The following is a 26,660-nucleotide window of genomic DNA, read 5'->3' as shown; positions in this document are numbered from 1 at the left end:
CATCCTAGTCTATTTTTATTATTCTAGCCCATTGATTTGTTTTTCATGGTTACACTGTTTTAGATGTCACTATGGTAAAATATTTAATTTTTATTACATAATTTTTAACTTTAAAAGTAAAAATCTTGGGGGCTGGCCTGGTGGCTCAGACGGTTAGAGTTCCATGCTCCTAATTCCGAAGGCTGCCGTTTCTATTCCCACATGGGCCAGTGGGCTCTCAACCACAAGGTTGCCAGTTGGATTCCTCGACTCCCACAAAGGATGGTGGGCTCCGCTCTCTGCAACTAAGATTGAACACGGCACATTGAGCTGAGCTGCCTCTGAGCTCCAGGATGGCTCAATTGGTTGGAGTGCATCCTCTAAACCACAAGGTTGCCGATTCGACTTCTGCAAGGTGGGCTGTGCCCCCTGCAACTAGTAACGGCAACTGGACCTGGAGCTGAGCTGCGCCCTCCACAACTAAGACTGAAAGGACAACAACTTGAAGCTGAACGTCACCCTCCCCAACTAAGATTGAAAGGACAACAACTTGACTTGGAAAAAAGTCCTGGAAGTACACACTATTCCCCAATAAAGTCCTGTTCCCCTTAAAAAAAATAAAAAATAATAAAAAAATAAAAATCTTACATAATATGTAAGTTATGAAGGATACAACTAAACCCTCAAATCCACTACCCAGCTTATGTAATTCTTAACAATTGACCATTATTAATAACATTTTATTAACTTACATACTTTTTCCTTACTCTATTCTTCCTTTCCCCACTATCTTGAATTTGTGCACTTATTTTTTATTACATCATTTAATTTTAAAATATTTTATTACAATGTAAGTTTTGCTTGTTTTGAGTTTTATAAAAAGAGTCATACTGTACACATTTTTCTGCAGCTATTTTATTCACTCAACATTGTTTTTAAGATTCATCTGTATTGCATGTCATTGTAGTTCACTTTCATTTTTGTATTCCATTGTGTAAAGATATGATACATATATGATAAATACCACTTTATCCATTCTACCAATCAAGGATTTTGTATGATTTTCCTTTTTAAAAAAATACTAACATTCTTACATCTTCTGGTGCCCAATTCAAGAGTTTCTACAAATAGGATTGCCTCGTCAGGGAGTCAAGTTAAATCTTTAGTTGGACTGGAGAATGTTAAACTAATTTCCCTAGTATTTGTACGTTGCATTGTATGTGAGTTGCTGATGATCTCCATACTGTGACTTAGTATCAGACTTAAATTTTTGTCTATCTAGTGGATGTAAAGTGGCGTCTCTTTGTGGTCTTAATTTGCATTTTCTTTATTACTAATGAGGTTCAATCTCTTTTTCATATGTTTATTGACCATTTCTGTTTTTCCTTCTTTGAAATGACATTTGGGTTGTTGCCTTTTCCTTATTGGTTTCAAGATTTTTTGTGTATGTTGGATCCTGATTTTTTGTCAGTTATGTGTTGCTGATATCTTCTCCCAGTCTGAATTCTTTTTATTTTTTTAAACTTTATGGGATCTTTTAATGTGTAATTTTAATTGTAATCAATTTTGTTAACACTTTTTTTAAAATAGTGCTCTTTTATATTTTAAACTTATGCCTTTGGTATTTGTTCTTTAGTCATCTGAAATGGGTTTTTGTGTATGGAATGAAGTAAGGAATCCAATTTCATTTGTTTTTCAAATGAATTACAAGTTGTCCCAGCACCATTTATTGGATAGTCTTTCATTTCCTCACTGATCAGAAATGCCACCTCTATCATATAACAACTTTTAATATAAGTGTGGGTTTGTGTCTGGACTCTTTGTTCTACCCCATGGGTCAGTTTATCTATGCATTCTTCAGTTCACTCACCTTTTCAGGAATGTCTTGGCTATTTTAGGGTCTTAGCTTTTCCATATAAAGTTTAGGATTAGTCTGTCAATTTTCAGTAAAAAAAATCTTCAAACATATACAAAATTTTAAACATATACAAAACTAGGATTAGCTATTAAAATAATTAACATTAAATATTAAAAATAAAATTAGGGCCCACATGTCCATCATACAGCTTTAATTATTATCAATAGAAGTCATTCTTTTCTATCTGTACCCACCTCAACTTCTCCCACTCCCCCCATTCCATCAGTTGGGTTGTTCAAAGAAATCTGAGTTGCCAAATCATTTCAATATCTCAGATATCAAATCACATCCTAGAAATACTTTAAAATGTATCTCTAAAACGCATGACTTTTAAAAAATTACCACACAATTTCACATCTAAAATTTTTAAAGGATAATTGCTTAATATCAAGGATCCATTATTTGTTCAAATTTCCCTGATTTCCTTGTGAATATTGTTGTTTACAGTATGATTGTTCAAGTAGGATTCAAACATCTCTGATGTTGCATTTGGTTGATATGTCTCTTAAATGCCTTTAGAATTACAGGTTGTGTGTGTGTGTGTGAGTGAAGAAAACTGGAGTTTTTATCCTAAAGAATTTTCTACATTATGGATTCCCACATGATGGTATCTTAACATGTATATTCCTCTGTCCTCTAAATTACTTGTAAACCAGTTAAATTCAGAGGCTAGATCCTATTCAAGGCTTTTTTTTTTTTTTAATGAGGAGTATTTTGGTTATCTACTTTCTGTGCCATTGGAATTCATCCCTGGGTTTAGGTGTTTGGGGCCCTGATTCATCCATTTTTAAGTTCCCCTTCAACTTTTTTCCTAGTGGTTTTATTTAGCCGTTCCTGCTGATCATTCCTTTATCCATTATTTAATTAGGGTATGCAAAATAGTGATATTCTAATGGTTTAATTCTTTCTACATTTTTTAGCTGGAGTCTTTCAATAAAAAATATTTTCATTAGCATCTCCTTCATTGACCTGAGACATAATTTATACGGAAAAGGCAGTATAAATACTTGCTAGATTTTTCTTTTAAACTAATTTGTAGACTATTATGTTAGCTCTCTAGTTTCCTCCAGAGGTGAGTAATGAAGGTTTATTTCCCCTATCATTATAAACTTAGGAGTTTTAACAATCTTACTGAAATTTGAGGATTCCTATCTCCATTTTTTAAAAAGCCTGATGGTTTTTTGTTGAGAGTGCACTTGAATGTTTGGATCAATTTGGGGAGAATTGATATCTAATTACACTGAGTCTTATCAACGAACATAGTATATCTCTCCTATTGAGATTCCCTTCAGTTTCTCTCAATGTTTTAGATACAGTTGCTTTTTGTGTATTGGCCTTGTATCTTGCCAAGCTTGCTAACTCACTTATTGATTTCTAGTAGGGATTTTCTTTAAGATTCTTTGGGATTTTCTATGTGGATAAACATGTTACCTGCAAGTAATGACACATTTATTTCTTTTTTCCCCAATATCTATGTATATCTATTATATTTATTTTTCCTCCCCTATTGCACTGAATGGTACCCACAATACAGTGTTGAATAGGAGTGATGAGAATGGGCATTCTTTCCTTTTCCCCAATTTTATAAAGGAAATCTTTCAGTTTTCTGCCCTTTCCTTTGGTATCTGGCCCTTGCTTTCTATCAGTGCAGGATCATTGGTCCAATCAGGTTTCCTGCTTCTGCCCCAGGGAAAGATGGTTTTGGCTTCTCCTCTTGTATCTGGCCTTGTACCTTTTCCTGGAATTAGTGGCCAGAATATTTGCTGGCCTTCCTCTAGCAGCAGACTGCTGTTGCTTTTTACCAGGTGCAGGGCCTATGGTGGGTGCAAGGAGAGTGCCTCTTCTACCCTCAGGGACAGACAGTTTTGCTTCTACTCTTCTCTCAGTGCAGGTTACCTGGTTACCTTTGCCTGGGACCATTGGCTGAGGGGTTTCCTGACCGTTCTCCAACAACTTACTGGTTTTGCTTCACATGAGAGAAAGTCCAGGGAAGTACATAGGATTTTGTTGCTTGTTCTAACAAAGGGGTCCTTCTCTGGTCTTACTTTCTAAGGCTTTACTCCAGTCTTTCATGAGCACTCATGGGAAAAAACTTACGAGTGAGTGTGGGTCCTCTTGTGTCTGGGGCTCTGAAGGGTTCTAAGCTTTCATGGTAGCCCATATTTGGCATTTAAGAAGTTCTTACAATTTTAGCTGATTTTTTTCTTTTATGGCAGACATCTGCTTTGTTATGTGTGCCATCTCCCCTTGGAGAGGCTTATCACTATTTGCAGTTCAGTTCACTTGCAATCTTACCTCTCTGTAAGAGTCAAGAAACTTATGATTTTGTAGATCATTCATCTCTTTTTTTTTTTAATTATGAGAGTCGGGAGGAGGTGTTGTCTTGTGGCTTTATACATCCTAAGTGGAAGTGGAAATTACAAATCTTTCTTAAGATTGCCATTCTCTTTCCAAATCTTTACCTTCCTTCTGTTATTCATCTATTCATGATCTAATCCCTGTTTCCCAGTAATCTTAGTGTAGGGGCTGTTGTTGTTGTTTTATCTAGCATAGGCTGAATGATCTTGTTTCACATTGCATTTTGGCCTGTATTGCATTTACATCATTCTCTGCTTATTTAGGCTTGTTGCACCCAGGCACTATTCTGAGGCGTGGTATGAGTCTGTGGTCCAGTTTTCACTAGTCTGGAGAGTAACAAGCAAGGATGAAGGGTGTACGTTTTATCAAGCAAATTGTATTTAGTGTTTGGTTTTTCTTTTGAGATTATTAGCTTTGCCATTGTTTGATGTTAAATGTTCTTTTAAAAATAAGATCATGTCAGGGTAATTAGTAGGTATTATTTTATAACCTTTTTATGGAGAAATATTGCAGGTAGGAAAGTGCATAAAATATACATTTCAGCTTAACAAATAGTTGTAGAATAAATACCTTCATAAATAACACTCAGGTCAAGAAATGAATATTGCAGGTAGGAAAGTGCATAAAATATACATTTCAGCTTAACAAATGGTTGTGGAATAAACCTGCAATCGTTTCAATACTCTAAAAATCACTCACCTCCAACATGCCTCTACCTTATCGTAATTCTTTCCCTCCAAGGTGTAATCGCTAGCTGATTTTTGTGGTATATACTCGAGGAACTGTTAGGGCATGGGGATGGGTAGATAATGGGAAACTGTTTTGTTAGTGTTTGTACCAATTTACATTTTTACTGGTGATACAAGAAGGCCCAAATGGCACGCACCCTTGGTGTTGTCAGACTTTTCAATGATACTACTTCTCTCCCCCACCCTTTTTGGGATTTTAATAATATTTATTTGTAAAATTAAAAGTTAGATCACTTGTCAGTGAAATCTCAGGTCTGAGAGTGACTCATCTAAATTAAATAACTTTGAATGCAGAGATTATGTCATTATCTTTGCTCTTATTCTCCATACCTAGTTTAGTGGTAAGCACATAGAAAAGTACATGTTAACCAAAGTAAATTAATTTTTTTTTCATTTTTAAGCAGTTTCTCCATATTTTTTTTTGCAAAGTTTAATAAAGACTTAAAATGTATTAAATAAGCTGGTAATGCATTTTGAAAGTTCACCATATACTTTTCTTTCTTTAGCTTTTATCTCTTCTTTTTGAAGATTTGTTCAAAAAATTTAATTCTGAAATGAAGAAGATTGCAGACCAGGTGATTCCTAAGCAAAGAGCAGCCCAGTTTGATGTTGTGAAACACATGCGTCAAGATCAGATTACCAACGGCATGGTGAACGCCATTTCTACCGTGAGTCTTCAGTCCTGTGTTTCGTTTTGTAACCTATTTGTAAATCTGTTCAGTAAAATGGAAATCTAAAGTACTTTGAAAATTTAGGTGAAATATATAGAGAGAGGGTGCCAAAAAAATGTATACACATTTTAAGAAAGGAAAAAAACTTAAAATTTAATACTAATATATACTGATGACAAAAGATGAATACGAGTCATGTGTATACATTTTTTTTGGCACTCTTGGTGTGTGTGTGTGTGTGTGTGTAATTTTTATTTTTTCCTTTAAAGGATACTTACACAGATTTTTTACTTTGAAAGATGGTCTACAGTTTAAATGCTATCAGTAGGAATGTTGTTACTATATGACTTTATTGCCAAATTATAGTTCCTGTTGTACGAGGCAATAAGGAAATAGATATACTCCTACCTAAAGGAAAAATCTTTTCATTTCACCGTTAATAGCAATTCTTTTCATGGATATTTTCCCTCATTTTTTTCTGTAATAAAATGGGCGTATTACAGGTAGGTTTATTAATGACAACTTTTGTCCAACACAATGCAAAATGTTTCATTTCATTGTAGGCTTATGTTCCTCAGAGGGCTATCAGCTGTTCTTCACAGAGAGATAAATTCAGGCCGCAGCAGCTGCTGTGTATTCGGGGCCTCTGGCTGCTCATAAAGGGTTATCAGATAGGTTTTTGCTCCCTTTCTTAAAGTATAACAGCAGTAGGTCTATCTGATAAAGTCTGGTTCATGTGTTGTATGCCAGACATAAAATTAGTTTTATGGATGGGATTTTATTCCAACAAAAGAATAGTATAGTGTAACACGTTGATTGCCTTAACAATGACAAAATGAGGGGCCGACTTGCTGCAATACTTGACTTTATGTATGTGCAGCGAATCTATGTAAGCAGCCTGCGCAGTGACAGCTACACATAAACCTGTGGGGAATCAGGGCTTTGTGCCTGTTTAGGCGCATTAAACTTCTGTGGCCCAAACTTGTCTGAAAGCAGATCCCAGGATATTTGAAGAGAAGTTTTCGGAGAGCACTTGAACACACTTCTGTTAGAATTACTTTTCCTTGCTTTCTGATCCATGATTTTCAGGTCATGATAGCTGTTTGGAGGAATTCTTTTGCCCCTAAGTGATAACGTTTTACCTCCCAGAGAAGACTGCTTATTAGAAAAATCAGTAGTACGCCTATTGCAGATGTACCCCAATCTGTATGCAACCAGAGAAAGATTGGCTTCTAAAATCTGTGAGTGTTGCCATTAGTAGAATATTTTCAACAAATAAATGTTCTCAGAGGAGCAGTTTTAGATCCCTTGTCTGTTCCTTTTCTCTCCCTCTTGTAATACTCCTACAGAATTCTAGAATACATTCTCTTGCTGAACATGTCGGCTTCACTCCCCATCTACTTCCTGTTTGCCAGCAGCAGCTACCTCATTTTAATTCTGTGCTGAATACTTATTTACCTGTTACTCCCCGGGCATAAGTCAGTCTACAAGGTTCATTCCTACTCAGAGTATAAAAGGAGTTAATGGAAAAAGCAGTATAAGAAGTTAACTTGTGTGAAAAATGGGTTTGCTCTATTTCATTGCTTTGTCATGGATAGAGTTTCTTCCTAGAATTTAGCTCTTTTCCACATTATCAAAAACTCAAATCTCTGAAGTGATACACCTTTACTGTAATAATGATTAAAGTTTACTTTGATGGAGCACCCCCAAAGTCATATATTTTAATTTAAACAGATCACCTTGTCTGCTTCTGAAACCCTAGAAGTGTCTTCACTATACAAGTTTTAAACTGGAGATCCATAAGTCCTTCCCTGAAATTGAATGTAAAATTTTGTGTTTATGGTCCTACATGCATTTTTCTCAAGAGAACAGTCATAGCTTTCATCAGAGTCTCAAGAGCAAAATGAAGGACCACTGCTTAGCAGATGTAAATTTTTCACTTTGTTTTTAAGCATTTAATTTTTATTTATTTTCATCTATTTTTAAAGTTTTGAATGTCACTTATGAAAAATTACAAAAAGCATTTTAAAAATTTTTAACTAGGATTTTATATTCCTTCTACTGTGAAGTGAAGATAGCGTACCCATTTTTCTTTTTTTTCCTCCAGCTGTGGCCTTATTAAACACGATTCAGCAATAATGTGAGTTACATCTCAGGAAGTCAGATTTGCTCCATTAACTCCAATATTGAAAGCCACTCTTACACATATTGATGGTTATTAAAAGGGAGAGTCCAGGATAGGTCAATCCCTAAACCAAGTGAAGTCCTCAGGAATCTGTTTTCTCTTCATCTTTTCGCCCTAGCATTCTCGGCATTTTTTTCAGTTTCGTCTATGGTCATTTTATAGAGGCTGGGAAGTCCATCATCAAAGTGCATATACTGTTTTATACTGTTAATTCATATTACAATTCCTAACCTTAATCTTTAAGTTATCCTTGAGTATATTTAATGTGTGCAATGAATACAACTATACAATGATACAGTTAATATAATACAGTATATTTAATGCATAGGAGATGAAGTAAATTTAATGTTCAAGATTTATAAGAATATTTTAAGATTGACATGAGGATACATAATATTTCTCTTTTTTTCCTTTTTTTTCTTTTTTCTTTTTTTTTAATTTATTGGGGTGACAATTGTTAATGAAATTACATAATTTCAGGTGTGCAATTCTGTATTACATCATCTATAAATCCCATTGTGTGTTCACTACCCAGAGTCAGTTCTCCTTCCATCACCATATATTTGATCCCCTTACCCTCATCTCCCTCCCCCAATAATATTTCTTAATATGAATATATATGCAGTTTTTAGCCTTGATTAAGAAGCCTGCAGTTTATTTGTTATCCCTGATAACTGCTATTAGTCATTTTTCTGTTGCTGTATTTTTCTCTAATTAAGACTAACTTCGGAAAATATTCAAACAATGGCACATTCCAACATGAAATTATATCTTTGTGTTTCAAGTTGATTTTACCTTAAATGTGTGTAGAAATCGCTAATGCTCTCTTAGCTTACTGCTTCCAATGGAAGTCTCTAGTTGAACTGGCTTGTTTGGGATGTGATTAGTTCTTCAGAAAATAACTGTTTTGATATGATAAGGTTGATACAGCAAAGCATTCTGAGATAATTGCTAGATGTAGGTAATAGTCATTAAATTCCTAGAAAGCCCCAGCGAGGGACCTAGCTAAATTTTCATTTTAATTGTGACATTTTCATTTCTGAATATACCTCATGGCTCTAATTTCATAAACATGCAGTTCCTAGGATGAACTTCTCAAGAGTAACTGCAAAGCATCAGGCACTATATGAATGACCAGGGGTAGCATATGTCTTTCCTCTCTTTGTAGGGAAATTGGTCTCTAAAGAGATTTAAAATGGACCGCCAAGGTGTGACTCAAGTGCTGTCTCGCTTGTCATATATATCTGCACTGGGCATGATGACAAGAATCTCTTCCCAGTTTGAAAAAACAAGAAAAGTGAGTGGTCCTCGCTCCCTCCAGCCATCTCAGTGGGGAATGCTCTGTCCTTCGGACACTCCTGAAGGAGAGGTAAGGTTCTCGAGAAGTCTGCTATGTCAGAGGTAATACCTGTTGATGGTGTTCTGCTTCCGCTCCTGTTCCCCGAGGCCGTATCGGTTTTTGGGTCAGCCACTTATCTGGCAGACAAATATTAATGCTGCTTGTCAGGACGACATCATTCCAGAATCAGTACCTGCAGAAGCATTTGATTTAGTCTCTCACTTCAGTAGAAATAAGGTCCAAATTTCTGGCTCTTTTTCGTTAACCCCAGAATCAAATCATACAATGGAGAGGGTATAAGAATGTAAAGGAAAACTGAGAGCTGTCTCACCTTTGCTTACAAGGAACTCTTTTTAAGCAATTTCTTATTTTCTGTAGGTGTCGTTAGAGGAGATCGTAGTCGCTGTTGCAGCCAATGGGGAGCAGATAGGCCAAGACCTAAAGTGGATTCCAACTCACTTATATAGCAAATACAAGCAATTATCTACCTACTAAACCAAGGAGTATAAATAGGTTTACGTCCATAGCACCCAGTACTTTCTGTGTCATGGCCCTTTCTCCATGTTTACCATTGTTGGTTTCACTTGATTTTATTCATTCTAAATTGTAAACTTCCAGAGGAAGGAAGTTTGTTGGGTTCACCATTGTACCCCAAGCTCCTAGCACAGAGCCTTGTTCAGAACAGAGGCCCCATAAATATATGCTGAATGAATAAATAAGTTAATTATGACAAGTAAAAGATGTAAGTTCTAAAGTGTAGGAATTTATGACTCAGGAGAGGGGAAAAATAGAAGTTCATGCAGTTACGATTTTTAGAAATCATCATTTCTCGCCTAATTTATCTTAAACCATGTGGAAATTCACACTAAAATTATGCAGCTTGTCACATTTGCATAATTGTATATCTTGAGTTTTGAAACACTAAATTTCCCAGAGATTACTTTAGCTGACCTTGGTAAAGTACCTATTTTGTGCATCACTACAGCAGATGGTTCTTAAGAATTGAGGGCATAATATTTATGTGTCACGTGTCTCAGTGTTTTTCTCTGTTTGCTGTATTACATGCTTGTTTACAAAGAAATTACAAGAATAGTACAAAGAATTTCCATAATCTTCCACCTAGATTGCCTGAATGTGAACATGTGACATAACCATAGCAGTTACCAACCTCATGAATTAACACTGATAACAGTACTGTAACCTATAAATGATTCAGATTTTGTCAGTTGTCCCACTGCTGTCTTTTTCTGATCCAGGATTACACATGGCTCTCACTTGTCAAGTCTTCCTTAGTTTCTTAATCTAGAGCAGTTTTTCAGTCTTTCTTTGCCTTTTATGACCAGGAGGCTTTATAGAGCACTGGCCAGTGATTTTGTAGACTGTCTCATTTCAGGCCAGAAGTTTTCTATTTTTATGAGTTCACATTTATCAGTGTTTTCCTTTACTGTTTTTATACAGTGTCATCTTCATGACCATGAGTCCTGTAGTCTGGGAATAACAATTCACGCAATCATTTTCTTTTGCGGGATGGCATTTATTATGCCACCATTGTTGGCCATTTCATATAGTACTGTGCTAAGCTTTTCTGTGGCTAAATCTACATTTCTATCTTTGCTTTTTATTGGAGGATAAATTCCACCGGGTTAAAGGGTCTGTCTGTACATTTTTGTACAGAATCGCCAAATTTTGTATGAATCGCTGGAGTGTTCCGTGCAAGGTTATACTGCTTTACATTGCCATCAGCATAGTGGGAACCATTTTGAGACACAAACTGTACTTTGTATTACCGGTGTTCATTCTTACAAATGACTGTCTTTTATTTTCTAGGCATGTGGTTTGGTTAAAAACTTGGCCCTTATGACACATATCACGACTGACATGGAAGATGGGCCCATTGTTAAATTAGCCTGTAACCTGGGAGTAGAGGATGTGAATTTATTGTGTGGGGAGGAGCTCTCTTACCCAAATGTGTTTCTCGTCTTCCTTAATGGTGAGTATATTATGGAAACATGTTGATCCGAAGTAGGCTGTGGGGTCGGGTGGGTGAAATCCATTATTATTCACGTATTTAAAGGACACATACACTTAATTCTGGGCCCAGGTGGCTTTAATTTAAAGGTAGAAAAATGGTAAGAGAAACAGTTATTCCATTGGCTGGGTCATCCAGGTTCCGAGACGATGCAGCTATCAGCTGAAGGTGAACATTGGAGAGACTGGCTGCTTTCTGCTCTTTTGTAGCTGCCAGCATATGCACAGTGGAATAAGGCTCAACACGGGGTCTTTAGGTTCAAGTTAAATAGGTGATGCATTCCGCACAAGTCCTCAGATCAGCCCTGACAGTGAGCTGGCTTGTATTCAGCCACTGGGTAATTGATTGTCAGCAGCCTGTGGCAAGAGGGTCCCTTGCCTTTCACTCATGGTCCAGTCTCTTCTTTCATCCCCTTCAGAGTCCTCCAGAGACCCATTAGCAAGTGTGCCATGTCCTTTCTACTTGAGATTTGCTGGTCTAGGTGCCTGTCCCCTCACCAGGGTACTGCACGTGCTCGTCCTGACCACTGAGCTCCCGTGCTCTTCTCCTCCTTCCTCCTGCTCTGGGAGGCATTAATCCTTTACTGCATAGGTTGGTGAGCAGGAAGCCAGGGCTGTTAACTGCCCCATTCCGTGTGCCCCAGCTGCTAACACCGAGTGAGCTCTTACTTTGCACTTTCACCCAGTACCTCTCTGAGTCCTCCCACCAACGCTGGGAGGCAAAGTTCACTGTCCTCATTTTACAGATGATGATGCCAGCGAGAGCAGTTGAATAACAGCAGTTCCTAGGTGCTACGCAGAGTTCAAGTGCTTTACCTAAGATCAGCTCATTTAACCCTCACATCCGCCCTTTGGGAAATGATAGAGCCCAGTGTTCAAACCCAGAGGGTCTGGACTCTGAGATTATGCCCCAAGCGTGGTGCTGACAGATGAGGAAAACGAGACTAACTTTTTCAGGGTTCCACAACTAGCGTGTGGTAGGTCTGGCGCTAGACTCAGGGTGCTCGGACTACCCTTCACCGCTCCACTGTGTTGCTTCCCTTGTAGCCTGGCTACAGGCATTAAAGACAGTATTTCCAAATGGCTACTCAGAGCTGCTTATCATTTTTATTGGGTGGGTATTTTAAATCCTGTTAGATTAGTTTTTTCATTCCTGTTTAAAATATTCTTCTTTCTTTTTAGGTAACATCCTGGGTGTCATTCGAGACCATAAGAAGTTAGTGAACACATTTCGACTGATGCGAAGAGCAGGATATATCAATGAATTTGTTTCCATCTCAACAAACCGTACAGATCGATGTGTCTACATTTCCTCTGATGGAGGAAGGCTGTGCAGGTTATAACTCCCTAAAACGAGATTTTAAGACTCTCTTTATGTTTACCTTTGAAAGAAATTGACTTTTTTATTTTTGAATCTACTTTAACCTCATTCATTGTTAAGACTAATTTAATTCAGTTAGCAAACACCTGATGAATATGCATGATGAGTACCGAGGGTTCAGAGATTAATGAGAATTTCTGTCCTAATAACAACCAATTGTGCTAGTAGTAAATGTTAGCCATTATTTATTATTCTAACAGATGTATTGTATGTAAGGCTTTCACTACATTCACCTCTACTAGGCTCAATTATTATTTTCATTTAACAAATGAGCTGGGGTTTGGTGAAACTAAGTACTTTACCCAAAGCTATATCGTGATGGAGTCCGCTTTTTACTCAGAAGTCCTTAGAATTCATTTGACTCTAAACAATCCTGATATTACCCACTACATTCCGTTGCTGTGCACTGAGTTTTGAAGGATGAGTAGGATTGTTACTTGGATGAAGGAGGAAAAGAGAAAGGCTAAAGAATGGCAACAGTAAAAAACATGGAGGCATGAAGAAATAAAATAACGTTAGTCCCAGCAGAAAAGTAGGTGTGTTTTATTCATTCAGCAAATATTAAGGGCTTATTAAAATACTCTCTAGGAGGTAGTGGTACAAAGAGGAATATGACATGGTATCTGGTCCTTTGGGAATATACAGAGACATCAGCCCAGGGCATTACTTTGTTTCTTGAGCCTTCACTTATTTTACTGTAGTCATTCTTTGTAGACCTCAGGCAGTGTTAGGGTACAAGTAGTGAACTAGCAGTAGTTAGAGTAGTGGAAAGAGCTTGGGCTTGGAAGGCTGTCAGAGCTTAGAGAGGACTGCCATTGTTTGTGTCTGTCCAGCAGCCATTTATCCTTCCAATTACCCTCCTTGTTTTCCTTTGGGGACTCCCTCACCCTGGACTGGCAGTCTTGGGACAGTCAGTCAGGTGCTTTCTCCTGCTCAGCCAAGGATCAGGCATATGACCCAGGCTAGGCCAGTCAGACTTTCTCCTCAGGGAACCTGAATCCCAAGTAGAATAAACTCCAGGGAAGAAGTGGTTGGACCTGATTGGTCCTGACACTGAGGCATGCGAGAGACTGCCTGCGACGCCTCCCTTTCTGGAGCCTTGGGGCTCTTCTAGCTCCTTTTCTTTCTGAGGCTGAACATTTCACCTTTTTCTTTGATTATCATTCTTCTAGTAAATTTCTATGTTTTCAGTAAATTCCTTTTTTTTTTAAAGTTATTTAATTATTTTTTTAGTAAATTCCGTTTTTTGCTTAAATTCTCTGGAATTACTTTCTCTTCTTTGCAACCAGAACTCTAACCGCTGATATACCTGTGTTTGAATACTCACCTCACACTTACTGACTTGTGTGACTCTGAGTTTGTTACTTAAGTCTCTGAGCCTTGGTTTCCTTGGCTATAAAAGTGTGAATAATAATAATACGTCCCTAGGCCTGGCCTGAGAACTAATTGATATAAGATGTGGTAAATGCCTTGTAGGGTTCCTGGCACACATTAGGTGCTTAGTTATGGCTATCATGGTCCATTTAGGGATGGGAAAACTGACATTTTCTAGGTTACTTTTTTGTTAGGATTTTTCTCTTTCCTTACATCCAGCATAACATGGCATAGACTAAAAGAAAATGAATTCTTTTTTAGAAGTAATTTTACAATGGCATAACATAGATCAGGCAGGAAGAATTAGTAGAATTTACTGAATACAAGTAAAAGGTAACTGAGGTAGTTAAATGTGATCCCTCCCTACTCCACTCCTGCCTCTGTCTTCACTTCGGAGTCTCTTAACCTGAACTAAACCGCAACACCTACCAAGAGCCAGGATTTCGAGGTCATGGTGATTACCACAAAAAGTTCACCCAGTTCACTTTTCAGCAACTAGTGTTTCCCTTTTGTCATTGTGTAGCTCCTCTTCCTAACTATTTAAAAGTACTCATTAGTCCTCAAATAGTTATTTGGACCTTAGGGTGGGGCACACAAGTGTCTGGTGGTTACTTGCTGCTCTCTGTAAGAGCTGCTTATCCAAATAGCAACAGCCCTTGACGTTTCGGTGCCGCATGCCATCCTTTGTGTTGGTGTTTCCTTGTGGTGGCGAAGCCCTCAGAGGCAAATCTCCGCTGACAGTTACAGGTTAATCTACCAGAATGTGAGGAGCAAAAGCGCTCTACCTTACACTCATTACATCACTAAACATCACAAAGTAAAAAAGCTTTATTCTCTGCAAACTTACTGCCACTCTTTTTGGTCACATGTACCCTTAGGGAACCTGCTAGTACAGCTCAGAGATGTTTATCCTAAATCAAACCACTCCAAACAGCTGATGTTTGTCAGAACCGCCCTACAAAATGCCATCGTTCTCCTCAGTGAAAGTTCTTCTCTGCCTGCTGACTTCACGGGTAGTAGATCACATATTCCCAGGATGAAATAAGGAAATGCTTTTGGTATGATGCAGTTACATAGTTATTTAAGATATGACACTAAAGGGTTGTTTCCTTTTTAGATTTTATTGAGTATCATTTTTATGTTCTCTTTTCACTCAAAACCAAATATTTCCTAAAATACTTGCACGAAGTACTAGTTGTATATACATTTGCGTGTGCACACATACAGATATGGGCTGGTGTGTATGTCTGTGTATGTACATGTGAGAGAGAAAAGTAGGCCGCTGTGCACTCAACACATTCAGAAAATGCTGGTGTCCTCAAGCAACCCAGAAATAAGTTTGATTATATTTACAGCTTCCCTTATTTCATATAGTAAACTTTCTCGCTGACTTAATTTTTCTGTTGAACTGTGAATTTATTTTTTTTTTCCTTTCCAGACCCTACATAATTGTTAAGAAACAGAAGCCTGCAGTCACGAATAAGCATATGGAAGAGCTGGCTCAGGGGTACAGGTAAGTGGCCAAAAGCAAATCTCCTCAGCCTCCTTAGTACACATTTACATGACATAATCAGCAGTAACATTATTTGCTCGGAGCTTTCAAGAATAGTATTTTCATTGTTAGTCTTTTAATTTCTCCCTACCAAATATATCAGCCTGTTAAAAACCTATATTTCTCTATGTGAACTTGCTTGGATATTGTAAACTATCAGCGTAGATCACGAGGACTGCAGAGTCTGGTGTCAGTGAGTGTGTTACTAAATATTTCTAGTAAGAGAAGGACTTTCAGCAGTATGCTGACATGGACATTGTGGGTCTCTCGTCACATGGAGCTTCTAAAGAAACAGAAGAGATTTTTAGAAGTGGAGACCAGATTGACAGGAATCACAGATGTTTTACTGTTTTTGTTTCAGTGATGTGTGATCATTGTATGATCCAAAAGTGACAGTTTCAAGTATCCCAACGTACTGATACTCTCTGGGAGAGAAAGGTGCTTTGGGCCTCACAGAAAGCCAGTAACTTCCATTATTGCGTATAAAATACTGCAGTAAAATGCTTTTTGATAATGTATGTTTCACCAACATTTTCCCAGGAATTTTGAAGATTTCTTACATGAGAGTCTGGTTGAATATTTAGATGTGAATGAAGAAAATGATTGTAACATCGCACTGTATGAGCATACAATTAATAAGTAAGTGGGATCCTTAACAACAATAATTAAAATCTGTTCTGATTATAGAAACTACCTTCTCTTTTCATTTCATCTTCAATTCTTCTGGGTACTCTCTTAGTAGTTACTATTAGAAATATACTGTTTTATAATAAAGCATAACCCATCATTTATCCCAATATAAGAGTATCACAAAACTGCTAACAAGTCATTTTTAGACTTAATTTTTCTTCCTATTCATTTTCTACTTCATGTATATTTTTAAAAAGGGCTTGCTGCTCTGATTTTAATATTTGACAACTGCCAAACTTGAACTAATGAATCACGATATGTAAAAGATGTATTTCTCTCTTCTAAAGAGGATTTTATCAGTGGACATCTGACTTCTTAGTGTCAGTGCAGGAATTCCCTACATATTATAGTATGTTGTAAAGATACCTCTAAACTTATGTGCAATATAAACATGAAATGATAATATATTTACAATGTTTCTTCTAGAACACCGATATTTTTCAAAGCATGTGTGTTCCATCTGGAATAGTTAGAGGAAAGTTACACTATGTTACTTATGTCTGATGCCATGTGACTGATGTACGGTTTCCCTGAGCTTGGAATTTTTGCAGTTATATTGTTAGTTAGAGAGTTTAATATTGCTACCTGATAACTGTGTCTTCAATCTAGAAAGTACTTTTCTGTTTCCTGTTACCAGATGAAATATACCACTTTATTTTTGTCTTATTATAAGTTAATAAAAAATGCTTTCAGTCAGAATTTTAATTCCTTAAAGGTATGAATCTCTCAAAATACTATTTTTATACACTTCAAGACTGAATGAGAATGAAGGAGAACTATTGTATATAGCTCTCCATTACATGAGTCACCATCCTTGTTCTTCAAGCCAAAACTTCCTCTTCAGCCTTGATTCCTCCCGTCAGCTGGACCCACATCTAATCCCGTAGCATATCACAGGGACCTTCACAACCTATGTGGAACCTGAGCTCTTTCCACCTCCTCCACCTGTCGTCCTAGTTAGTCCACTGCCATTGCTTGCCTGGATTCTTGCAAAAGTCGTGTGATTATTTTTGCACCTGTCCTCATACAGTCTATTCTTATAGATCAGAGTGGTCTTGTAATTTCTCTTCTCAGCCTCCTCCGTGCCCTCCTTACCCCCTTCACTGGCTTGCCATCTCCTGCTGAAGTCCTTACAGAGGCCTTCAGGTTCTCACACGATCTGCCTACCCCGCTTTACGCCTGCAACCTCATCTCCTCCCTGCCCGTCCTCCCCCTGTTTTAACCATTCTGGCCTCTTCTTCAAACACCTTTTGCCTCAGCACCTTTGCGCTGGCTGTCCCCGCTGCCTGGAACACTCTCCCACATACCTGCATGCTCACTCCTTTACCTCCTCCAGATCTTCACTCAGGTTTCACCCTCGCATTTTCCTGACCACCCTCTTTAAAATCAAAACCCCTCCTCTGTCCATCCCTCTTCACTGCTTTATTTTTCTAGTACCTTACAGTAAAATCTATGAAAAGTTTATTTTATTGATTTATCTATATTGTCTGTCTCCCTCCACTAGAAGCTTCATAAAGGCAGGGATTTTTCTCTGATTTGTGCACTGCTGTGAATGAATATAACTATCAGCAGTATTACCAAATCACCAACTTGTTCCATATATCACATTCATTTTATTTTAAAAATAGAAAACATTTTATATTATTTGATTCATATGGATGACATTTTTTAAAATGTAGTTATAGATATAAATATATCATTTCAAGTGCTTTTTATTACGTTGTCTGACTACATATAAGTAGTTTATTTAACTTTTTACCCTATTGATGAATAGTTAGGTTGTTTCTGATTTTTACACTATTACAAGGTACAGGTTATTTAGTCTTAATTTGAACTAAATTTGAGGCCCTTATACTTGGTGAATAAGAAGTCTCCTAATTCTTGTTCAGGATATAAACTTGCAGTGGTTATAATTTGGAATAATCATACTCCTTGCTTAATTATTAGATAGTATATGATCTTATATAAGTTGTTGTCATGAAAAAAGAACCTTAGATGTTTATCTTCTTCGTTTTCAGCATACCCCAATCTTTACATACAAAAAAGTAGGTTTTATTTACATGAAGAATGTCAATTTGGCCAATATTTAAACAAAACAGTACATTTAAAACAGACTCTTTTATTCTAGGCTATAAAGTGTCACTATAAGCTGTTTCTCTTAAAAAGAAACAAAGAAAAAACCCAGAGTCCTTTTCCTCTCTCTTGACAAAGGCCTCAAGCATCTGAGAGAATTGGGATCCTGCTAGGTCATGAGGTCAAAACTGTATTCTTCCAACCATGAGCTACATGGAAAGTGTCCTCCACAACTGAATTAGAGACATAATTCAGTACATGTGTATTTAAAAAAAATGGGTGAATAACTGTACATTGCAACTAATTTTCCATGATGGGTTGGGTTATCTTGGAAATCAGTTCTCTTCACAGGTACTGTAAACCATTGAAGTTATTAAAGTTGTGCTTCAGAAACACCTGAGGAAAGAACAAAAGGTCAACAGAGACCATAGCTCCTAGATGTGATATCTGTGACTTTCAGCTAAGACCTGAAAACAATCTGGCTGTTCTTTCATTAAAATATCCAAGTTGCTTTATCTATCATGTAGCCAAAACTGAGTTGTCTGGAAACATATATTATGAAAATAACCAAGATTCTGAACCTAGTAGGTGAAGTCTTACTTTGTGTTCAGTATCTATAGCCGAGCTGTCCAATAAAAATATAATGCAAGCTACCTATATAACTAAATTTTCTAGTAACCACATTAACAAAGTAAAAGGAAATAGATGAAATTAATTTTAATAATTTTATTTAACCCAGTATATCTAAAATATTATGTCAACATGTAATCAATATAAAAATCTTAAGATGTTTCACATTTTCTTCCTACTAAGTCTTGCAAATCTGTGTGCACTTACAGCACATCTCAGTATGGATGCTAAATTTTCATCAGAAATACTCGATCTGATTTCATAGCATTTACAGTTCAAAAAGTTAAGTTGTTACAACCATAACTAAGGTTTAAAATGAACCTGAGTTGTTTAAATTTAAATTTGAGTTTTAAAATATAATGTAATTAAAATTAAGTGAAATAAAAATTCAGTTTCTCAGTCATACTAGTCTACCTTTTCCAGTGCTCAATAGCTACATCTAGCTAGTGGTTTCGGTGTTGGTCCCCGAGGTATATAATAACTATTCTGAAAGGGGTTATATTCCTTTCTTTAAAATGGTGATACCACTTTCTCATTGATATAAGTTGGAAAAGTGAGAAAAAGATTACTCATCCATGTGGATGCTTTTGATACTGCATTTCTATATGCTCAATATAGTAACTTCTTTATAAGTGTTAGTTATTGTTACTATTAGGTAGTATACAATAATGCTGTATTTTTCATTTAGGAATTCCACACTGTCTCCCTGCTCTTGTAGTTCCACAAATAATAGAAGTTTCTATCACTGAAAAAAGTAATTCATGTTTTATTATATTTTATTAGTTTTGCTAACATCAAATTTTATTGTTATTGAGGTTTTGTTATAAACATATATGTATGTATATTTATATAAACTTACATAAATTCGAATATCTAGTTCCCCTGGGATATCCCCTGGGACCTTGCTTGATAGTATTTTTATACTCTTTAAGAATATTTATTTTAGTACTTGGTACCTGGATGCCTAATTCTTAATTAACTTGATAGAGATACCACCCACCTGGAGATTGAACCCTTCACTCTTCTTGGCGTTTGTGCTGGCCTGATCCCATACCCTCATCATAACCAGTCCCCAAGAAACACGTATCAGTGTGCCATGGGAAAACAAGCCATGGGTAAGATTTCCTTCTTGAACTTGGTTCTACATACTTGGATAAAAGACTTATATGTATCTTTATTTTTACTTCGTTAGTATTACATGTTTGGCCAAGGCAGGTGCCGCTAACACCCGAGTGTTACCAAACTCCGAGAGTTGCCTGTAGGATGCAGCAATGCCTGCAGGTGCCCCTGTCACATGTAAAGGTTAAACAAAAATGGAGAAAACCTCTCCGAACTTGTTTCCTTGACCAGAGTTATGAAGGGGTAAACACAAAAAGAAAAGCCCTATAAAATATAAATTGTTAATCCAGAAAGATGGAAGAAACAGCAGAAAAGCTCAAGGTTAAGGGAAGAGAGGGAAAGGAAATAGAGAAAAAGATGCAAAGTGTATATTGGAATGGATGACAATCATTGAACCACTATATCCTTGCAATTGCTCCTGTAGTTCCTGAAATATCCAATTCGTGTCACACCAGTTTCTGAATTCATTTTTCTTTCTTTTTTCTGTTTTCCCTTTCATCCATCCATCCATTAATTTATCTGTATATTTATCCATAACATTTATTGAGCACTAACTATAGTTTCAGGCTGGAACCTGAAAATATAGAGATGAGGAGAGAGCCCTGTCCTCAAGGAGTTCACAGTCTAGTAGAAGAGACCAACAAATAAAATGGTGGTTCAGTGTAGTATGGTAAATGCTGTAATAGACTGACAGCCAGAAGCCAGGGCAATGAGAGCAGAGAGGTCACTTAAAGCTATAGAACAGGTTGTTTCTGAAGAATAGAACTGAACTGACTGTATAACTAAACACTAGTATTTCTCACAAGTATGAAAATACAAACCAGCGTTGCATGGGAAAGTCTCCATGCTTTGGAATGGCTTTTTAGTACAGTATGGGTCGGAGAGGCACCATTATATTAACGAGTTTGGGTTTTATTTTGAAGGTGATACAGAGAGAATACCAGGCAAAAAAAGTTTTGCTTATAAACTTTTTAAAAAATGTTTTTAAAAATAATTTAAATCCTAATAAGTTGTATAAATTTTATTTTCATATATGTCTATGACATCAATATAACTAACTTATTGTTCTCTGATTTAAAGTATGATACAAGGAATTTCATAAGAAAACTGTAAAAGGTTTTTGCATTGCCTTTGGGTAACAACCAGCATGCAGTTAGCTGTTCACTTACCAAGAATCAGCTACAACTGACCATAGCTTGACAATTAAGGAATTCTATTTCTCATTGCAGATAAAGTGCATATATTTCTTTTTTGAGTTTTTATATTGCCCTTTGGTTGGCCATGAAGAAATAAGAAGCTTGTTGTCCTGCTACCATTTACCTGACTGATGTAATGCCTGGACAGTTCAGAATAATTCCCAGTGGGAAAATCTAAACAGCGGCTCATCAATTTAGCTTTTCCCATTCATCTTCAGCGGCAGTGTAGGCTGATTTCCCGCTTGTGCTTCTGACTTGCTAACAAGTTGAAATATACAGTACTGAACCCTGTGTGTCATGAAAGGGCTATCACTTCTATTGGGTTTACCAAACCATTTTGTTTCATGATGTGAATCCTGGCTGAAACAATACACCTTTTGTGTAGAACCTTCAGCAGAATTAACGGAAGACTAATCACTTCATCGCTAATGCCACTCTTTAGTGTGTTTGTTTGAAGATTGAAATAGAAAGAAAGGGCTGCATCTATCTTCACTTAGCAAATCTTTTTTTTTTTTTTAATAAAGAGACTGGAAGGAAATAAATAATATTTTCATGTCAGTAACTCTCCTTCCTACCCCCCAAAAAAGCCTTTATTTTGTGGCCGTCAGTATCTGAAACGTTCAGTTAGTTGCCACACACAGTTAAGCAGGATCAGTGTGTACAGAAAGCCAATTCAGTGTCTGTAGAGTTCTTTTGTAGTTTTCTATGTGAAGGTTTTTTTTCTTGTTTTGTTTTGAGTGTCATTTGCAATTCATTGTCTGTGTTTTCTGAGGTTGGTGTATTCAGCTGCTCTGACCCTGGGTCCTGCACATTTAGCTCCTGGGATACAATCCTCTGACGTTACTGCTGACACTAGGAAGACAAAAGCCACTGAATATCTTAAGTAATAAAAAAAAAAAAGCCTTTGTTACTGTTTGTTATTATAAAACACCTGACTAAAAGAAAAGCAGGGAGATAAAAGCACATTTAAAGTTGTCACATAACATGGGCACATTTCTCTTTGGACACTGAAATAGCTGCAGAAGTCTTGAGCGAAGTCTGTGTGAAAAAAAAATCACAAAAGGAAAAAGGCCAGCAGAGGGAGAAAAACCCACAGCGGAGACCCAGGTCTGTAAAGCAGACCTAGGACTTTGAGTTGGACTTCTCTGAGTCATTTTTATTCCATGCAGTCTTGACAGCTGATAACTCAAAATCACACTATTCCATTTTAAATGTGAGCTGAAGACTGTATGCTGTTTATCCATTGTCCATGTGGCAAGTAGAAGACAGTAGCCCAGAATTAATTCACTGAACATTCTAGCCAACATGGAAAATTTGCTGTCTACCTTTCACTACCAACTCCTCCCATTGCCACAGAGTAAAGAAATGAGAAAAAGTCATTTTATGTCACTACGAAGAGACCAAGACTAGCACAAACCACAGAGTCTGAAAGCCTTACCTCATACATGAGAGAGCTGACTTTAATCCAACATGAAACACCAGTGGTGGTTGTCTCTTAAATCTTAGGCTCTTTAAGTTATTAATAAAATTCAAGTTTCCACACAGCATCTTACTATGCTACTCAGCAACACTTCCCTCCTGTGGATATGGCTCTGTTTGTTGTGACATGGTTCGGAGCAAGAAGTCAGGTAGACGTGTGTGGAAAGGGCGAGGTCTCCGGGTCACTCAGTGCTACAAGCAGAGGCTGTGTATTGGAGCCGCTTTGTACATACTCCCCCTGGCACCAGACGCTGGGTTCACATGAGTCACGCTTTCATATCCTGCCCATTTTATTAGTTGGCAATCCTCTAGTGGAGCACTTTCTCCTGGTTAAAAGGATCTTTCAGTCACTATCAGCTCAGTTAATGAATATGCATCACATACCTCCTCTCGCGCTGGCTTCTGCTCACCACCCCTTCCCCCTTCTACTCCAAATTGCTGGGACTTTTCTCTTTTTTTTTAAACTCAAATGCAGGAGCAAATGCAGCTTCTGTTTTTGTTTTTGTTTTCAATAGACTCCATTCCTAAGCAGATAGTTCCTTTTCCTGTAGGTCGCACTTTATAGTAGGATGGGATATACTAGAAATTAGGCTGGAGAATTTTGAGATACTAAAACACATACAAAGATCCTCATAAAATCTTGTTTTATTCTATATCTCCTCCCTCTCTTTCTGTTTGAATTTTTTTAAAAAGAATGTTTATTCTTTATGCATTTGTGGGTACAAAATGAAAAAATGTGTTGGCCAAATTACCCCCTGCAATTTTCTTTTCAGAATTATACTGTTGATTCCAAAAAAAAAAAAAAAAGAAAAGAAAATCGTTATAAATATTTTAGATGTAAACTTACGTGATATTTCTTGTGACCTAGAATGTTAATAATGAATACTTATGGAGGTTAAATTAGACTAAAGTTCAGTATATAGGTTAGAGTTGGAGGTAGAATGGGTGATACTGCAGGGTGATGGAGTGTCTATTTTTATTACTAATATTGTTAATAGTAGTCATAATGAATGTTGCCACTTACTGAATACCCAGAGGATTTACATACGTTTCTTTTAATCATAATAATAATGCTGTCAGATACAATACATAAACCGGTTTTGTTTCTGACAAGGAAACTGAATCCCAGTTTGGTTGAGTAACTTATAAAAGGTTATGTTTTCTATGCAGTGCTGTCTTTAAAACTTACTAAAATTCTTCTCAACTGAAACTTCTTTCCTCACTGTTTCCTATGCACTGTGGATCATGCTTAAGGTGCCATCCCTGCTAGATTGTAGATTATAAGCTCCTTGAGGACAGGAACTATGTTATTTATTACTACATACCTTGGATCTAGCATAGTGCCAGCTTAGTGGGTAGACTATAGCAAGTACGTAATAAATGTTTCAACTACAAGTGAGTGACTCTGTGAGCACATAAAAATTGTTAAGAAATCAAGTGCAGATCTTTAAAAAGAATCTTTGAAACGGAAAATTAAGATGGGAGGCTTATACAACCTGATTTTAAAACTTACTATAAAACCACAGTAATAAAGATAGTGTGACACTGACATAATAAGGGTAGACATATAATAGATCAACGGAACAGAATCAAGAATCCAAATATAGACCCACACATTTATGGGCAATTGATTTTTTTTTTTTTTAGTGTGTTTTTCCAGGGCCCATCAGCTCCAAGTCAAGTAGTTGTTTCAATCTAGTTGTGGATGGAGAGCGCAGCTCACAGTGACCCATGTGGGGACTGAACCGGCAACCTTGTTGTTAAGAGCACCGCGCTCTAACAAACTGAGCTAACTGGATGCCCCAACGGCAATTGATTTCTGATTAATGTGTCAGGGCTATTCAGGAGAAAGGAAAATCTTCAACAAAATAAAATGTCTCTCCGTATATCTATATAGAAAAAATGAACATCATCTTCTACCTCATGCCATACAAAAAATTAACACAAAATGGATCCTAGCCCTAAAGTAAGAGCTAAGACCATAAAACTTATAGAAGGAAACAGGCGAAAATCTTCATGACCTTGAGTGACCTAAAATCTGTTAGAACACAAAAAGTGCAAACTACAAAAAAGAAATAATTGGACTGTCTCAAAATTAAACTTTTGCTCTTTGAAACATACTGGTAAAGAACCTGAGAGGCCATTAAGCCACATAATGGAGAAAAAAAAAGTATTTGCAATACGTATAGCTGATAAAGGATTTGTATCCAATATATAGAAAGAACTCTAATAATAAGACAACTCAGTTAGCAGATGGGAAAAACAAAAGCAAAAACCAGATACTTCACAAGGAGTGACCAATTAGCTCATGAACATATATTCAACATTATTAGTCATCAGGTAAATGTAAATTAAAACTGAGACACTAGTATACATTCAATAGAATGATGAAAGTGAAAAAGACCGGCATACTAAGTGTTGGTGAGGATGTGGAACAGCGAAAACGCTCATACACTGTTGGTGAGTGTAAAATTGTATAATCAGTTTGGAAAATTCTTAAGCAGTTTCTTAAAGTTAACCATACCCTTACCAAACCACTCAGAAATTCCACTCCGGTGTATTTACTCAACAGAAATGAACACACGGATGTGTGTGCACAAATGTTCATTTCAGCTTTATTCACAGTAGCCCCAAACTGGAAGCACCACAAACCCATCAGTACGAATGTATAAACAAAACATGTATTCATACAATGGAGTCTACTCAGCAATAAAAAGGAATGGACTGTGATACATGCAACCACATGGAGGAATCTCGAAATCATTATGCTAAGTGAGAGAAGCAGCACATGAGTGTACTTAACTGTGTGATTTCACTTGTATAAAATTCTAGAAACTGCAAATTAATACATAGTGATAAAAAACAGACCAGAGGTTGCCTAGGGCCAGGGACAGAGGGAGGTCTCTTTTGGGAATGTTGGAAATATTCTGAATTGTGAGTGTGATGGTGGTTTCACAGATGGACAGTATTTTGAAGTCTTATAATGTAGAAGTCGTAGTTTATAAATCATGTTTTAACCTACATACCCATCCTCAGTGCTGCTAAAAATGGTTATACATGTTTACTCCTTCAAGTTCTCTCAGAAGTCTTTTAAAAAATTTTTCTGGTGAGATTACAAGCACCAAACATTTGCTAAACCACTTTGCTGTTTATCCATTCAGTGTTCAGTTGTAATGTCCAAGAATTATGTTTGGGGCCTGGTAGCACAATTTACAGCAGGATCCAGTCTCTTTCACCATTGTTTAGAGGTACAGCCATTTATGCTCCCCCGCTGCATAATAATGCTTGTCTCAGGTTTCAGAAGACATGTTTGGCAGCCTGGTGGGACATTGCCTGAATCCTTGTCGCAAGCTGGGTAAAGTATACAATTGGAGCTGAAATCTCAACATAAATTTTAAATGATTTCATGTAAAAAGACAAACTTATTGTCAGTGAACTTGACCATGATCCGAGCAGCAGTGATTTTACTTATAAAACAGTAAGTGATCTATTACCAGGTGTCGTGACCAGTTTATTAGTTGGCAGAAAAATAACATAAATTAAGTTGCAATTTATAGTGTAAAGTCGACAAAAACTTTGAGGTTCAGTTTAGCTGTTGTTTTTCAGCTGAATCTAGATAAATTTTCTAGAGATTTAAGCACAAATATATACTATCATAAAGGGTATAATATTATTCTTCAGTTTCATTTACCTGACGTTTATTGAGCCCAGAACTGTACTAAACACTCGTTTCTTTAAAATCCTTCAGATTTAAGTATTTCTTTCAATAGTGATTGTCAACAAGGAGTACCATATCATTTTTGCTGCCTGAATCGGTTATTTTCATCCCTGAATTAAAATTACCATTGATTTAATGACATGTTGAGAAAAAGGTAAAGGAAATAAATACTGAGTTTTGGTGTCTGCTCACTTTAGAGCTTAACTCCCTTAAATAGCACA

At 36.8% G+C, this 26,660-nt stretch overlaps 1 protein-coding gene across 1 annotated transcript in view; it reads left to right on the top strand.

The window, feature by feature from the left end:
* Positions 1–26,660, top strand: part of POLR3B (RNA polymerase III subunit B) — a 115,515-nt gene that overhangs the window by 47,357 nt on the left and 41,498 nt on the right. The window contains exons 13-19 of the mRNA XM_081060968.1: positions 5,511–5,672; positions 9,029–9,229; positions 11,027–11,189; positions 12,410–12,563; positions 15,421–15,495; positions 16,075–16,173; positions 19,915–20,042. Coding sequence (XP_080917094.1) covers positions 5,511–5,672; positions 9,029–9,229; positions 11,027–11,189; positions 12,410–12,563; positions 15,421–15,495; positions 16,075–16,173; positions 19,915–20,042 — 982 coding nt within the window. The remainder of the gene's footprint in view (positions 1–5,510; positions 5,673–9,028; positions 9,230–11,026; positions 11,190–12,409; positions 12,564–15,420; positions 15,496–16,074; positions 16,174–19,914; positions 20,043–26,660) is intronic.

The sequence above is a fragment of the Rhinolophus hipposideros genome (assembly GCF_964194185.1).
Source record: "Rhinolophus hipposideros genome assembly, chromosome: 9".
Lineage (NCBI taxonomy): Eukaryota > Metazoa > Chordata > Mammalia > Chiroptera > Rhinolophidae > Rhinolophus > Rhinolophus hipposideros.
The sequence above is the reverse complement of the archived record's forward strand: the minus strand, read 5'-3'. Positions and strand labels throughout refer to the sequence as shown.